The sequence below is a fragment of the Pan paniscus genome, chromosome 7, assembly GCF_029289425.2.
Source record: "Pan paniscus chromosome 7, NHGRI_mPanPan1-v2.0_pri, whole genome shotgun sequence".
NCBI classification, from domain to species: Eukaryota; Metazoa; Chordata; class Mammalia; order Primates; family Hominidae; genus Pan; species Pan paniscus.
In genome coordinates this window covers 141,477,851-141,490,607 of record NC_073256.2, presented here as the reverse complement: position 1 = coordinate 141,490,607, position 12,757 = coordinate 141,477,851, and the positions used below count along the sequence as shown (strand labels likewise).

Below are 12,757 nucleotides of genomic sequence, written 5' to 3'. Positions count from 1 at the left end.
CAGAGGGTCGCTGACCATGGATGAAATGAGAGCAGCCCGTGCAAATGTCCATGCATCTATCTCACTTTTCCACTCTTCTTTTTATCTCAGCCTTTACCATTTGCTGGGCAGGCTGTTCCTTAAGAGCTGCTTTTTTTTTTTTTTTGAGATGGAGGCTCGCTCTGTTGCCCAGACTGGAATGCAGTAGCATGATCTCGGCTCACTGCAGCCTCCGCCTCCCAGGCTCAAGTGATTCTCCTGCCTCAGCCTCTGGAGTAGCTGGGATTACAGGTGAGTGCCACCACATCTGGCTAATTTTTTGAACTTTTTTTTTTTAGTAGAGATGGAGTTACAGCATGTTGGCCAGGCTGGTCTTGAACTCCCGGCCTCAAGTGATCTACTCACCTCGGCCTCCCAAAGTGCTAGGATTACAGGTGTGAGCCACCATGCTCGGCCCCTTAAGACATTCTTAAAATGGCCTTCTCTTTTAATTCAATTGATACACCAAGATTTTTCACTCAAATATATTATTTAGAAAGATTAACTATATCCTTGTTTTGTGGTTCTTTGTGTACTTGTCAATCTCTCCTTCCAGAACTGTCACTAACTGTTTTCCTCCTCTTTGGAATCCAAAAGATGCATCTTCTTGGTCCCATATGATCTTGTACAAAGTAGGATCTAAATATTTGTGGAACACACTTGGAGGAAGAAACCCATGGCCTTTCCAAGCTAATGAATTAAGAAGAGTTTCTGTTCCATTAAATATTACTGTCACATTTGACCAGCACTTTAATTTCATGCACATTAACCTTCTGATCCTATAACAAAGCTGTGAAGTGGGTAACAGTATCCTCATTTTACAAAGGATGAACCGATACTCAGAAATGTGAAGCTGCTTGCCCATGGTCACACTGCAAGCAACTTCATATTGTCTGAGACCTGCAATGCAAACTCCAATGAGCCTTGTAAATATAGAGAGGGATTTTAGTCTGACCTTAGGTTTTCCATCTTTTGGTGGCTCCTGGGCTACAGGTGTGTGTTCAGGCTCCAGCATCGGGGATGAGTCAGGGACGTCAACCAGGATGGCCGGCTGGGCCTGGGCAGAGTCGGGCACCACTGTGGAAGGTGGCTCAACATCCACATAAATGTGATCTGCTGGGGGATCCTGGCAGGAGCTGTGGGCTCCAGAGGACTCAGTGGCTGTTAGCGAATCTGAAATCTCTGAAATGAAAGCACATCAGGTCAGGGAGCTGGGCTGCATCACAGGGTGGTCGTTTCAGGGACCTAATACTAGGAATCAGACAGATTCGGATTCAAATACATCAGGTTGCTAATATTTCTGAACCTCATTTTCTTATGTATAAAATGACAGTAAAAATACCCATCTCACTAGGAGGATGAAATGAGACCATGATGTAAGGCATCTGGCACATAATGGGTCATCAATAAATGGTTGTATTTGTTATTGATTCCTCAAAGTAATTTTAATCAATAGTGGTCATTGGGATTATGAAAATCAAGGTTTAGGGTGCAGATTCTGTGTCTAGGGGGATTGTCCCCCTGCTGTGTGTTAATCTGGGGAGGCTTTGGAGCTCCAGAGAGCCATGAAGCCGCCAACTGTAGGCAGAACTCTGGGCACAAAAGTACATGTGCTTGGCAGGGAGCAGGGGTATGTCCAGAGTTCATGAGATTCTTAACTGGGCTTCTGATGCCATAGAAAGGTTATAATGCTGTCCTTCACTGCCAATGGTCCTCATCTCTCCGTTTTATGCTGTAGGAGTCAGCACTCAGGAACATTTCCCAGTTCGGTACCCCCATGGCTGCCACAGACTCCTGAGTTTCTCTCTCCCCATTTGCTGACTTTCCAACAGCAAATTCAACCCAACAAACTCTTATGGGTATCTACTCCATACTGGGCATAGACACAAAGAAACCAGTGAGACAGACTAGAAATCTCAGAAATGGACAGGGGATGTATGACAACTTGGTTTAGAGAAAGATGGCAGTACAAATCATTGGGAAAATGAATGATAGGTTAGCAGACCCTTTGGGGGAAAATGGTGCTCTATATGGAGAAAAATGCAGCTGAGTCTCCACTTAAAATCATATATAAATGCAGATGATTAAAGATCTAAATGAGAAAGCTAAAACTATAAAGCTAGCAGAAGAAAATATAAGATAATATCTTTGTGACCAAGGGGTGAGAAAACGTTCCTTAAACAAGACTAAAAATATAAACTATAAAGTTTAAAACATGGAGGGGTCTGAGTATATCTCAATTAAGGATTTCTGCTCATAGATAGGAATTATAGACAAGGTTAGTAGTTATCATACTAGGAAAAGATATGAACAATATCTACAATCTACAGGATTTTAACATCTAGAAAATACAAAGAATTTGTGAATCAAAAAGAAAATTAAAGCACATAAAATATGGGCAAAGGACATGAACTGGCATCACAGAAGGAAGATTAATATGGCAGCAAGGGTATGAAGGGTATGCAAACAGTAGCAAGCAGAGAAATACAAGTTAAAATAAAAATTAGATACTAATTTATGTCCACAGGGTAGCAAAAAACTAAAACCAAACCAAAGCAAAACAAAAATCTAGAAGGTTGGATAATAGCAGGTGCTGCTGAAGAGGAGAAAAATGGGGTTCCAAACGCAGAACTGGCAGTATAGACTGATGTAGACTGGTGTAGATCAGTGCAGCTCTCTGGAGTGGCCCCTGGCGCTAATTAATGAAAATACATGTGCGTATTTACTGGGACCTAGTGATCTCACCCCTGGGTGTACATTCCAGAGAAATTCCCACATAGCGTCTTCCCTCAGGGAACACACACAGGGATATTCATTGCAGCACTGATCATGGAAAGGGGAGTTGAGGTAGTCAATGGGTCTAATATGAGAGGAAAGGAAAAGTGTTGTAGATGCAGCAAGTAATAGTAGCAGGCTAATGTACACACAGCAATATGGATAGAGCTTAAAACAGAGAATTGAGTGAAAAGAATAGGAAAACAAATGAAAATTATAGCATCATATTATTTAGGTAGATTAAATCGACTTAAATTTGACAAGGATGATGGCATAAGGCCTGCAGTGGGGAGGGCACTGGGATTAGAGATAAGGAATAAGGAGGACAGTGGATAGAATGAGAGAATCTTTGAATAGACCAGTGATGATTGTAGAGCATGGAACTGAGACGTGCAATGAACTCAACTTTGTGCACCTGAGATCCAAAATTGAACAAACTAAAACAACATCAAGCACAGAGCCAAGTAAAATGTCAGCATGGAGGCAGAAAGGAGCTTAAGTCATATTCAAGGAAGGCATGTTAGAGTTACTGACCCAATGTGAGTCAAAGTAAGAGTGTGGGAGCCAAATAAAGCAGAGGCCCCTGCAGGAGCAAGCTCATCAGAAAGATCCACCCAGCCACTCGGCTGTGGGGCATCCTCTTTGAGCCAATCCCACAGCAGGCACTCTGCAGGCACCATGACTTTATAGTTACAGCTACAAAATCTAGGAGCAGCTTCTCACCATGCCCAAGCTGGGTTCCATCCACCTGTGTGATGGGGGCAAGGGGCTCTCTGAGTTTACACAAAAACTGCTTCAAGTAGTTGATGGTGTAGGTGCCCACAAGGGTACTCCTCCCGAAAGCTCTCCAGTCCACCACGCAGATGCTCAGTGGCGGGTGCAGAAGCTCGTTCTCAGGCAGTTCCTGCAGAGAGAGGATGAGATGAAGAAGGGGCTAGGCTTGGCTGCTTGAGCCCTGGTGACCCTTCCATGGGCAGACCCAAAGCCAGCTGGGCATCCAGCCTCCCTTGTCTCTGCCTTGCCATTCTGTCCCTCCTGGCCAGTCCTGCAGATTGCCAAAACTCTGGAGCAGTGTCTTCCCGAGCCAGGGAGTAGTTCACCCAAACAGGAAGTCTGCCTTAGTAACAATTTGTCCCAGGTTTAAATTACAAAACCTCTCACCTCTGCACTCTCTCTGACAGTCATTTTCAGACCTCTTTATTTTGTCATTATCTGCCAACAGAACTCTCATCTCCAATGACAGCTTATCCAGGCCCATTATATAAAAGAGATGAAAGTCGAGCCATTTAATACAGAGCTGAGAGTGAAGGGACAGTGCCCCAGCCACCTGTTTTCCCTGGTGGCCCCCAAGACTCAATGCAGCCTGATACAAAAGGTTTGCAAACACCATGCACATTCTTCCATTGTAGGCTTTGCTAACTGGGGATATATGTCCAGTGGAGCAGGCTGGGTTGCGCAAAGCAATTTTTTCTTTGCAATTAGTTTCAAATCAAAGCACAAAAAAGTATGCTGAAATATTGAAATAAATAAAAGCACAGATGTCAAAAAAAATCACTTCAGAAGCATAAATTCACATGTAAACTCCTGACATTCTAAGTACAAATACTTTTTAAAAAACGTAGCCATTGAAATAAATCTTATTACAGTATTTTCTAGGCCAGTGGTTCTCAAATTTTATCATATATCAGAATCACCTGGAAACCTTCTTAAACCAGAGACATCTGGCCCTCCCTGCAGTAGTTTCTAACTCAGAACAGCTGGGCCTGAGAATGAGCATTTCTAACAAGTTCTCAGGTGATGCTGATGCTGATGAATTGGGGACCACACTTTGGGAACCACTGTTATAGGAAAAAGTTTGTCAACCTGCTTTGATTGCTGTATGATCCACACTGGAAACGTTTCAAAACAAAACAACAACAACAAAAGTCTATTTTATCTCATTCTGAAATTCTGGCTTTTCACTAAATTAATTCTTTCTCGCAGGTAGTGGACATCTGAAACCCTAAAACATCTCATCTGTGCAAAAAAGAGGAATGATCCAGGTTGGGAGAGTGAGAAGCTCGCACCACTTCGAAAGCGTCTGCCTGGATGCTGAAGTTCGGGTTGTTCTTGTAGCTCTGGATCACACAGGACTTCACACCTTGTCCTCCGCACTCAATGAGAGCCTGAGGCCGATCCACAGAGAGGAGCTGCACCTTCTTCATTTCCCGAACTCCCCAGAAGAGAACCTGAGAAGACCAGCAGAGCCATCATCACAGATCCACGGAGGAGCCCCACACCTGCCCTGGCTCTGTGTGGAAAAGTCAGACCTGCTCCCTGAGAACCACGCTGTGTTCCTCCAGGAAAGAACTGCACAGCTTTTTGAGGGCTCATTCTTTTTCTCTAGGTCTCCCGCCCATTCCATACCACCTCTCCTACAATTCAGGTGGGGCCACTGCCCTTGAGTGCCACAGAACAACTCAGCTCCTCCGCTGACTCGTACCTCCACTCGGTATTTGCTCAGCACCGGCCGAATGTTGGCAGGAACCGGGTAGATCTGGGTGATGTCTGGTGGCTCAATGGGTGGGAGGCCTTGCAGCCCGGAAGAAGGAACCTACCGCACAAGGCAAGTATGAGTTAGACGCTGGAGAGACACAGGGAAGGCAACAGTGCCACACAACCACCTCATCAGTAAGATGTTCACTGTTTTGCCAACAAAAGTAATGTTTCCAGCTTAAAATACAAGGACCATGCATTTTACCATATTTAATTATTTATTAATTGATAAATGCAGTCATCTACAAGGGTAACCAACATTTAGTGAGCACTTAAGATGTACCACAAGGCTAATAACACAGAGCTCACAGTATAGAGGGGAGAGAGAAAAACAAATACGGAAGATGGTCTTTACAACTTAATAAAAGTACACAAGAACCACAGCAGGGTAGTGGAGAAGGAGCTTCTATCAGTTTCCAAACATTTGAGTCTTAATGATCCCCACTCCCTTCGGACTTGTCAAGATCTCCAGAAAAGCCATTATGCACTACTACTGCTACTAATACTACTACTACTACTACAATAAAAGGATGTACATTTAATCCAGCAGAGACTGCATCCTAATCAGTGAAGCAGAAAATGAAATGTTTTGAAGGCAGATGAAAACTTGTCACTTCTTGTGCACTTGGGGTTAATGAAACTTCAGGACAATTTCAGCTTTGCTGAAATTTCACACAAATGACTTACAGAGTTCTACTGAGAAAAGGGTCTTTTTCACTGTGTAGGCCATCCCACACTGCCCTCAAAACCTGGTTCGACACATACATCTTTCAAGAAGGTTTCCCCAAAGAAAACAAAAAATAAAAGAAGCTTTTTCTGACCCTATCCCAGCTGCTTCTACCATTCAATGCCTTTTGAATGCAACATGTCCTTTATGCAGATTTCGTGCAGAAATTAGAGGACTGAGTCCAGAAATAAGGCTCTGCTGTGTGACCCTGCACAAGTAAATTTCCCTCTCTGAGCCTCAGATATTGGGCCAGATGACCCATCAAGCTCCTTGGGAATCAGATGTTCTATTAAACATTGCTTTGGAGCAGGTGGTTCTCCTTACTGGGGCTGTTTGTCTGCCTGAACAATTTACAGGGACTTGGCCAATAGGAAGTCTTTATTTACTTCATTCTCCAAGCCCCTCCATGTACAGTGAGTTCTTGATAAATGTTTACTGGTTGACTGACATATTAGTCCACATGCTCCGTGTGCTAGAAAAAGCCTAACTGTGCATCAAAATCTGCAAAATGCAAATATATCACCATTCTGTTTTCACAGACATATTCTCGTTGGCAACAGCAGGTGCGGTTAAGCTAATTACAAGAAAGCTCAGAAAAAGGAGAGCAGACATTGCAAATGTGAAATAGGCTTAAGGTAATGAAGCTGCAGGATACACCAGCCCAGATCAAGAAGCTGGTAAATAATGAGGATGGCAATGCCCAATACTGCCTGGCAGTGAAGAGGTGAGCAATTTAGCCTGCGAGCATCACCTTACTGGGAAAATTAATAGCCCCCCAGGCTTTAAAGGGAAAGCCACGAAACAGCTGTGATGGTGGCATAGGAGGGGCTGCCTCTAGATGTGCTTTTTAAAAAGCATCATATGTTTTATCCTGGGGCTCCTGAAGTGTCTTGGGAAATGGCCAAAGAAGTTTTGCTTTGTAAGTGCCTGAAAAATGCTGTTAACAGCTCAACACAGCCCTTAAAGAATCCTATAACATTGTGGCAATTAAATGACTTTGCTACTAGCAAGATTAAGCTTTTTCCAGTGAAATGGGTTGGTTGCTGGCCTATAAAACCATATGATATGCAGTTACTCAGCACATAGGCCAGGGAAAAACAAGCGATTGTTATAAAGACAAAATAGTAAGAAATGGTGGTGAGCAGGATGGGTAGTTGGTCTGAAAGCCAGACTGCTCTAATATCCCCATGGAAGTAAAATATCAGGACCTCAAAGTAGGTCCAGCTTCAGTTCCAGGAGAAGGGTGAACCAGTGTGGCACACAGGGTACAAAAGTTAAGGAGGCACTCACTCTTAGGGTCATGCATGACCCTAGTCCCAGCCCTGCCCATCTGAAGAATCACTGATGCTCAGAAGCCTTTCTCCTTTCTGTCTCCCTCAGCCCATAATTTATATTTCTATTATTTCTTATCTTTAGTACAGTGGTTACTTGGGCTCTATCACTTACTAGCTCACTACATATTTTTATGTAGAAATGTCCAGCATGCAATAAAATATGGCATGCACAGAGATAAGATAATGTGATTAACAAGAGAAACTAAGCGAAGAAAGACTCAGAGGATTCAGATAATGTGGTAATCAGACATGAACTTTAAAGTAACAATGCTTAATCTGTTCAGTAAGAAACCAGATAAAAAATTTAAATAGATAAATGAAATCTATAATAAAAAAAGAAATGGAAATTCTATAGCTGAAAATTTAGTCACTGGAAAGAAGAACTTAGTGAATAGGTTTTAAAAAAGAGGCAGGAGAAGTGAGCTGGAAGATAGGCCACATTATGGATAAAATAAAGCTCAGAGAGACAAAATGATAGACAATGCATAAAAGAAGAGGCACAGAGTATCTGATTAAAAGGTCTAATATACATGTAATTGGAGTCACAGAGGACAGGCAAAAAGAGGTGAGGCAAGGAAAGGAGAAAAGGGAGAGAAGAGAAAAGAGGAGGAATAGAACAGGACAGAAGCAATCTTTGAATAGATAAAGGCTGACAATTTTCCAAAACTAATTTAAAACATCAAGCCAGGGTTTTAAAAGCTCTATAAAATCCAACAAGATGAAAACAAAACTGTGCTTTATTACAACATAGTAAAACTGCTAAAAACCAAAAATAAAGAAAAATACCTTAAAAACAATCAGATGAGGGAAAAAAAATAAAGATCACTTTTTAAGGAGCAACAATAAGAATGATAACCAACCTCTCAAAAGAGAAAGCACAGCCCAAACAATGGAATAATATCTTCAGCTGAAAGAAAATTGTTTCCAACCCAGGCAAACAAAACAAAACAAAAAAACCTAAGAGGAAATTTAATGGGCACAGCGTCAAATAGTGAGATTATGGCAAAGCCAGAACCACCAGAAGAGGTAAGTATGAGCTCTGGGATAAAGTTGGTGACTTGAGGAGATCGTCTTGAGGGCTTGAGCAGGGTCTCTACTGGAAGGTTTTTTTTGTTTGTTTGTTTTTTGAGACAGTCTCACTCTGTCACCCAAGCTGGAGTGCAGTGGTGCGATCCCTGCTCACTGCAACCTCTGCCTCCCAGGTTCAAGCAATTCTCCTGCCTCAGCCTCCTGAGTAGCTGGGATTACAATTGCATGCCACCGTGCCCAGCTAATTTTGTATTTTTAGTAGAGACGGGGTATCACCATGTTAACCAGGCTGGTCTCGAACTTCTGACCTCAGGTGATCCACCCGCCTCTGCCTCCCAAGGGTGCTGATTACAGGTGTGAGCCACTGTGCCTGGCCTGGAAGTTCTTAATAATATGTAAGGATCAGCCTGCTTTCCCTCCCTGACCCCTCACTAAGCCTATTTTAGGGTGGATGCCTTCTGCAAAGTCTTCATTAGCAGGTCAATAATCAGTTAATGACACTTTACCTTTAAAACAGGGAGAAAGATCACACAGAGACACTGTCTGAAGCTAATTAAATCATCTAACTCAGACCTCTAATGAGAAGACTTAATGAGTGCCAAGATCAGAGAAGAATATCTCATTTTTTAAGCCAATAGAACTTAGGTTAAATCTATACCACATAGACAAAGAAGATTAAAAACAAATGAAAAAATTAGAGAACATTCACATGATGGTAAGAGAAAGAGTCCTAGAAAGTTGAATGAAAAGGAAGAATGGATTCTAAACAGGCAGAGTTAACACATAAATCCATGGAGGCTGCACAGTGCACAACTGTAGGGGGGGCCAGCCACATAGACCAAATAGCAGTGGCCCCTTGTGGGGGTGTGTAGTGCACTAACCCTGTAGGTAGGCTGAGATATTTCTAGGAATTGGGAAGTGTGTTTGGCAGAATAATGACTCCCAAAGATGTTCATATCTTAATCCTCAGAACCTGTAAGTATGTTACCTTAAATGGCAAAAAGGGATGTGGCAGATGTGATTAAATTAAGGCTCTTGGAATGAGGAGTTTATCTTGGATTATCTGGGTGGGCCCCATGTATTCTTGAGGGTCCTTATGAGGCAGCAGCAGGAGAGTCAGAGTAGGAAGAGATGTGATAATGGAAGTAGACGGGAGGCTGGGGGGAGAAAGAGACAATGAGAGAGAGAGACTTGAAGAAGCTATCTGGCTGGCTTGAAGGTAAAGGAAGGGCCACCAGCCAAGGAATGCAGGCCATCCCTAGAAACCAGAATAGACAAGGAAACAGATTTCCCCCTAGAGCCTCCAGAAGGAACACAGACCTGCTGATGCCCCGATGAGGGACCCTTTCAAACATCTAACCTGCAGAACTGTAAGATAATAAATTGGGTTGTCTTAAGCCACCATGTCTGTGGTCATTTGTTAGAGCAGCAATAGGAAACCAACACAGGAAGCAAAACATTCTAAGAAAGGGAGGTGGACTTTCCAGAAGGACAACATTCAAGCAGCAGAGGAGAGGAAAACTGTAATAGGAGAGAGAGGGTTCTGAAAACAAGAGAAACATTATAAAAGTAGGGGAAATGAGTGTTCTAAGTATGGAGAATGGAAAAGAAGGCCAAAGTGTGAATAACAACAGATAGTTCTGAGATTGCAGAAGGGGACATCGCTCTGAGGGGCCCAGGGAATGGCCCAACAGTTGAAATCTGGCTTACACACAGAATTCCATGAATGTTTGTTCATTGAATGAGTAAACAGATGCATTTTTTTTTCAAGACAGGGTCTTGCTCTGTCACCCAGGCTGGAGTGCAGTAGCATGATCATAGTTCACTGCAGCCTCCACCACCACACCCAGCTAATTTTTTATTTTTTGTAGAGAGGTGGTCTCGCCATATCGCCTAGGCTGGTCTTAAACTCCTGGACTCAAACGATCCTCCTGCCTCAGCTTCCTAAAGTGCTGGGATTACAGGCGTGAACCACCAGGCTCAGACAAAATATTTTACTGTGAGTCTATGACGTGTAAAATGTTGTGGGCTTTTCTGTGTGATGTGGAGATAAACCTCACATGTCAAATCTCATCAGTTGATCCAAAAGACTCTACTTTTAAGATATATGCAGAGCCCACCTCTCTTCCTTTCCATGGCTACACTGATTAAAGATGCCTTTATCTCCAATCTGAGTAACTTTAAGAGTCTCCCAACGGGCCTTTCTGCTTCTCTCCTTGCCCCTTCGGAATACACTGGATCTGGCATCTTCGCGTTGCAACATTAAGTCATTGTGCCGAGAGTCCTCTCTTGGCTTCCCATCTCTCCCAGAATAAAAGCCAAAGTCCTTACCAGGCCCCATGTGATCTTTTCCCACTGGCCTCATCGCCTTCCCGCTTCCTGTCATTTGTCCATTCCAGCCACATTGACCTCCTTGAGCATGCCGGGCATAGTGAGGCTTCAGGGTCTGGAATTTGCTCTTCCCTCCGCATCTAAAGGCTCTTTGCCCAGTTAGTTGCATGGTTGCCCAGTTAACCATGCAGCTAAAATGTGAGGCTACAAAAGTAGTCTGAGGACAAATTTCAGGACAGCTTAATAGCCAGGCTACAGAAATGTGACAGTCTCCTATGGGGCAGATTTCCTCTTCAGGGAATATTAACACTTATCGTGAAAAAATGTTTTGTGGTCTAATACCTTTGGGAAATATCAAGTTTTGAAAAAGAAGTTAAAAAAACGTTCTTTGTTGCAGGACTTCTCAGTTTCTTTACCATGGTAACTGGCATTTCAGATCCCCAAAAGAGATGTGATATAAAGCATTTCTCAAGCTTTCTTGTCACTGTATTTGGAGGGAGTGATGTTCCAAAAAAAACCAGACTTTGAGAATGTTCCTGGTGGTAAGAAGTAAGAGCCACTGAAGATTTCTGGAGAGAGGGGTGGTAACACCAACTAGTGTTCTGGAAGGAATGTGGAGGATGGAGTGAACAGGAAAAGTAAAGAAGGCCAGTAGCCCAGCAAGGAGGCCAATGTAACATTCAGATGAGCACTAAAAGAACCCATGGAAACAGGGGATGGGAACCATTCAAGGAACAATCTACAGGGCTGGCCTGGCTGTGGATAAAGACATGGTGTAAAGAATGAAGGCTTACTGAATTTTCAAGCTGGAGTGTCTGGGAGAACAACGGGGCTATGAGTCAGGATAGGGAGGACGGGGGCAGCTAACTTGGATAGAGGAGGGAAGTAAAAATAATGAATTCAGTCTGGTGCATAGGAGAACAAAGGTATTATATCCTTCATGTGTTTTTGAGACAGGGTCCCTTGCTCTCCTGGCCAGGCTGGAATGCAGTGATGTGATCATGATGTCACTGCAGCCTCGACCTCCCAGGCTCAAGTAAGCCTCCCGCCTCCACCTCCCGAGTAGCTGGCACCATGAGCATGTGCCGTCACACCCAGCTGAATTTTTATGTTTTGTAGAGATGGGGATCCCACTATGTTGCTGAGGCTAGTCTCAAATTCCTGGGCTCAAGTGATCCTCCCCACCTCTAAATCCTTCTGAGCAAGGGCAGTTTCAGTAATGGAGATAGAGAAACTGATGCCAGACATCCACAAATGAAAACTGAGAACAGCTGGTAACAAATGAAGGCATTTTCCAGCCCCTGTCTTCTCAGTATGTATGAGATCCACATGCTAAGACAGTCATGCTGGTGATCAAATTACTTTTTGAACAAGTGATCAAATGAGAAGAAGTCCTAATGAAATCCTAATGAATTGTATCTCAGGCTACTTACCTCTGACAGTGCTTACTTTATTAAGTTGGCTGTCAGGAAGCAGCAGGGCCTCTCACCAGTGTGCCCAGCTCAGGGCTCAGCCCACTCCAAATACAGTGACAAGAAAGCTTGAGAAATGCTGTCAACCTCAGGAGGGAGGATGAGAGGTGGGGCTACAGAACCCAGACAGCTGAGCCCACAGAGAGCATTTGGGGATCCACCAGTCCAGCCTTCATTGGCAGATGCAGCCTCTCAGACCCAGAGCACTTATTAGGACAGCATTGTGTAGTGAAAAGAGAGTTGACTGAATCCAATTCAGTTAGCATTGAGCCTCAGCTTTCTCACATGCAAAATGGGAGTGCTGGACTAGATCTCATTTTCCCAAGTCAGCCATTCCACGACCACCTTTACCACTTGTACATCCCACAACCATTTTTTTTATTTGACACTTTTATTTTTAAAAAGGTAACTTCATCTTGCAAGGTAAAACAAGTACTACTTGACAGAAATGGAAAGTCACTTTAAAAAGAAAACCAATGAAACAAAATAGTGTCATTGGAATATGCAATGTGATGCTGTTTTTTTTGTTTGTTTGT

General features: G+C 43.2%; 1 protein-coding gene and 1 long non-coding RNA gene across 2 annotated transcripts in view; one reads left to right on the top strand and one right to left on the bottom strand.

Moving 5' to 3' along the window:
- Positions 1 to 12,757, bottom strand: part of FER1L6 (fer-1 like family member 6) — a 207,098-nt gene that overhangs the window by 56,322 nt on the left and 138,019 nt on the right. Inside the window, exons 24-27 of the mRNA XM_008973935.4 lie at positions 5,276 to 5,386; positions 4,860 to 5,021; positions 3,517 to 3,697; positions 974 to 1,200 (exon numbers count right to left, since the gene is read on the bottom strand). Coding sequence (XP_008972183.3) covers positions 974 to 1,200; positions 3,517 to 3,697; positions 4,860 to 5,021; positions 5,276 to 5,386 — 681 coding nt within the window. The remainder of the gene's footprint in view (positions 1 to 973; positions 1,201 to 3,516; positions 3,698 to 4,859; positions 5,022 to 5,275; positions 5,387 to 12,757) is intronic.
- The window catches only part of LOC129392971 (uncharacterized), a 125,533-nt gene that overhangs the window by 105,938 nt on the left and 6,838 nt on the right, over positions 1 to 12,757 (top strand). The window contains exon 2 of the long non-coding RNA XR_004673064.3: positions 4,777 to 6,779. This is a non-coding gene — a long non-coding RNA (uncharacterized LOC129392971). The remainder of the gene's footprint in view (positions 1 to 4,776; positions 6,780 to 12,757) is intronic.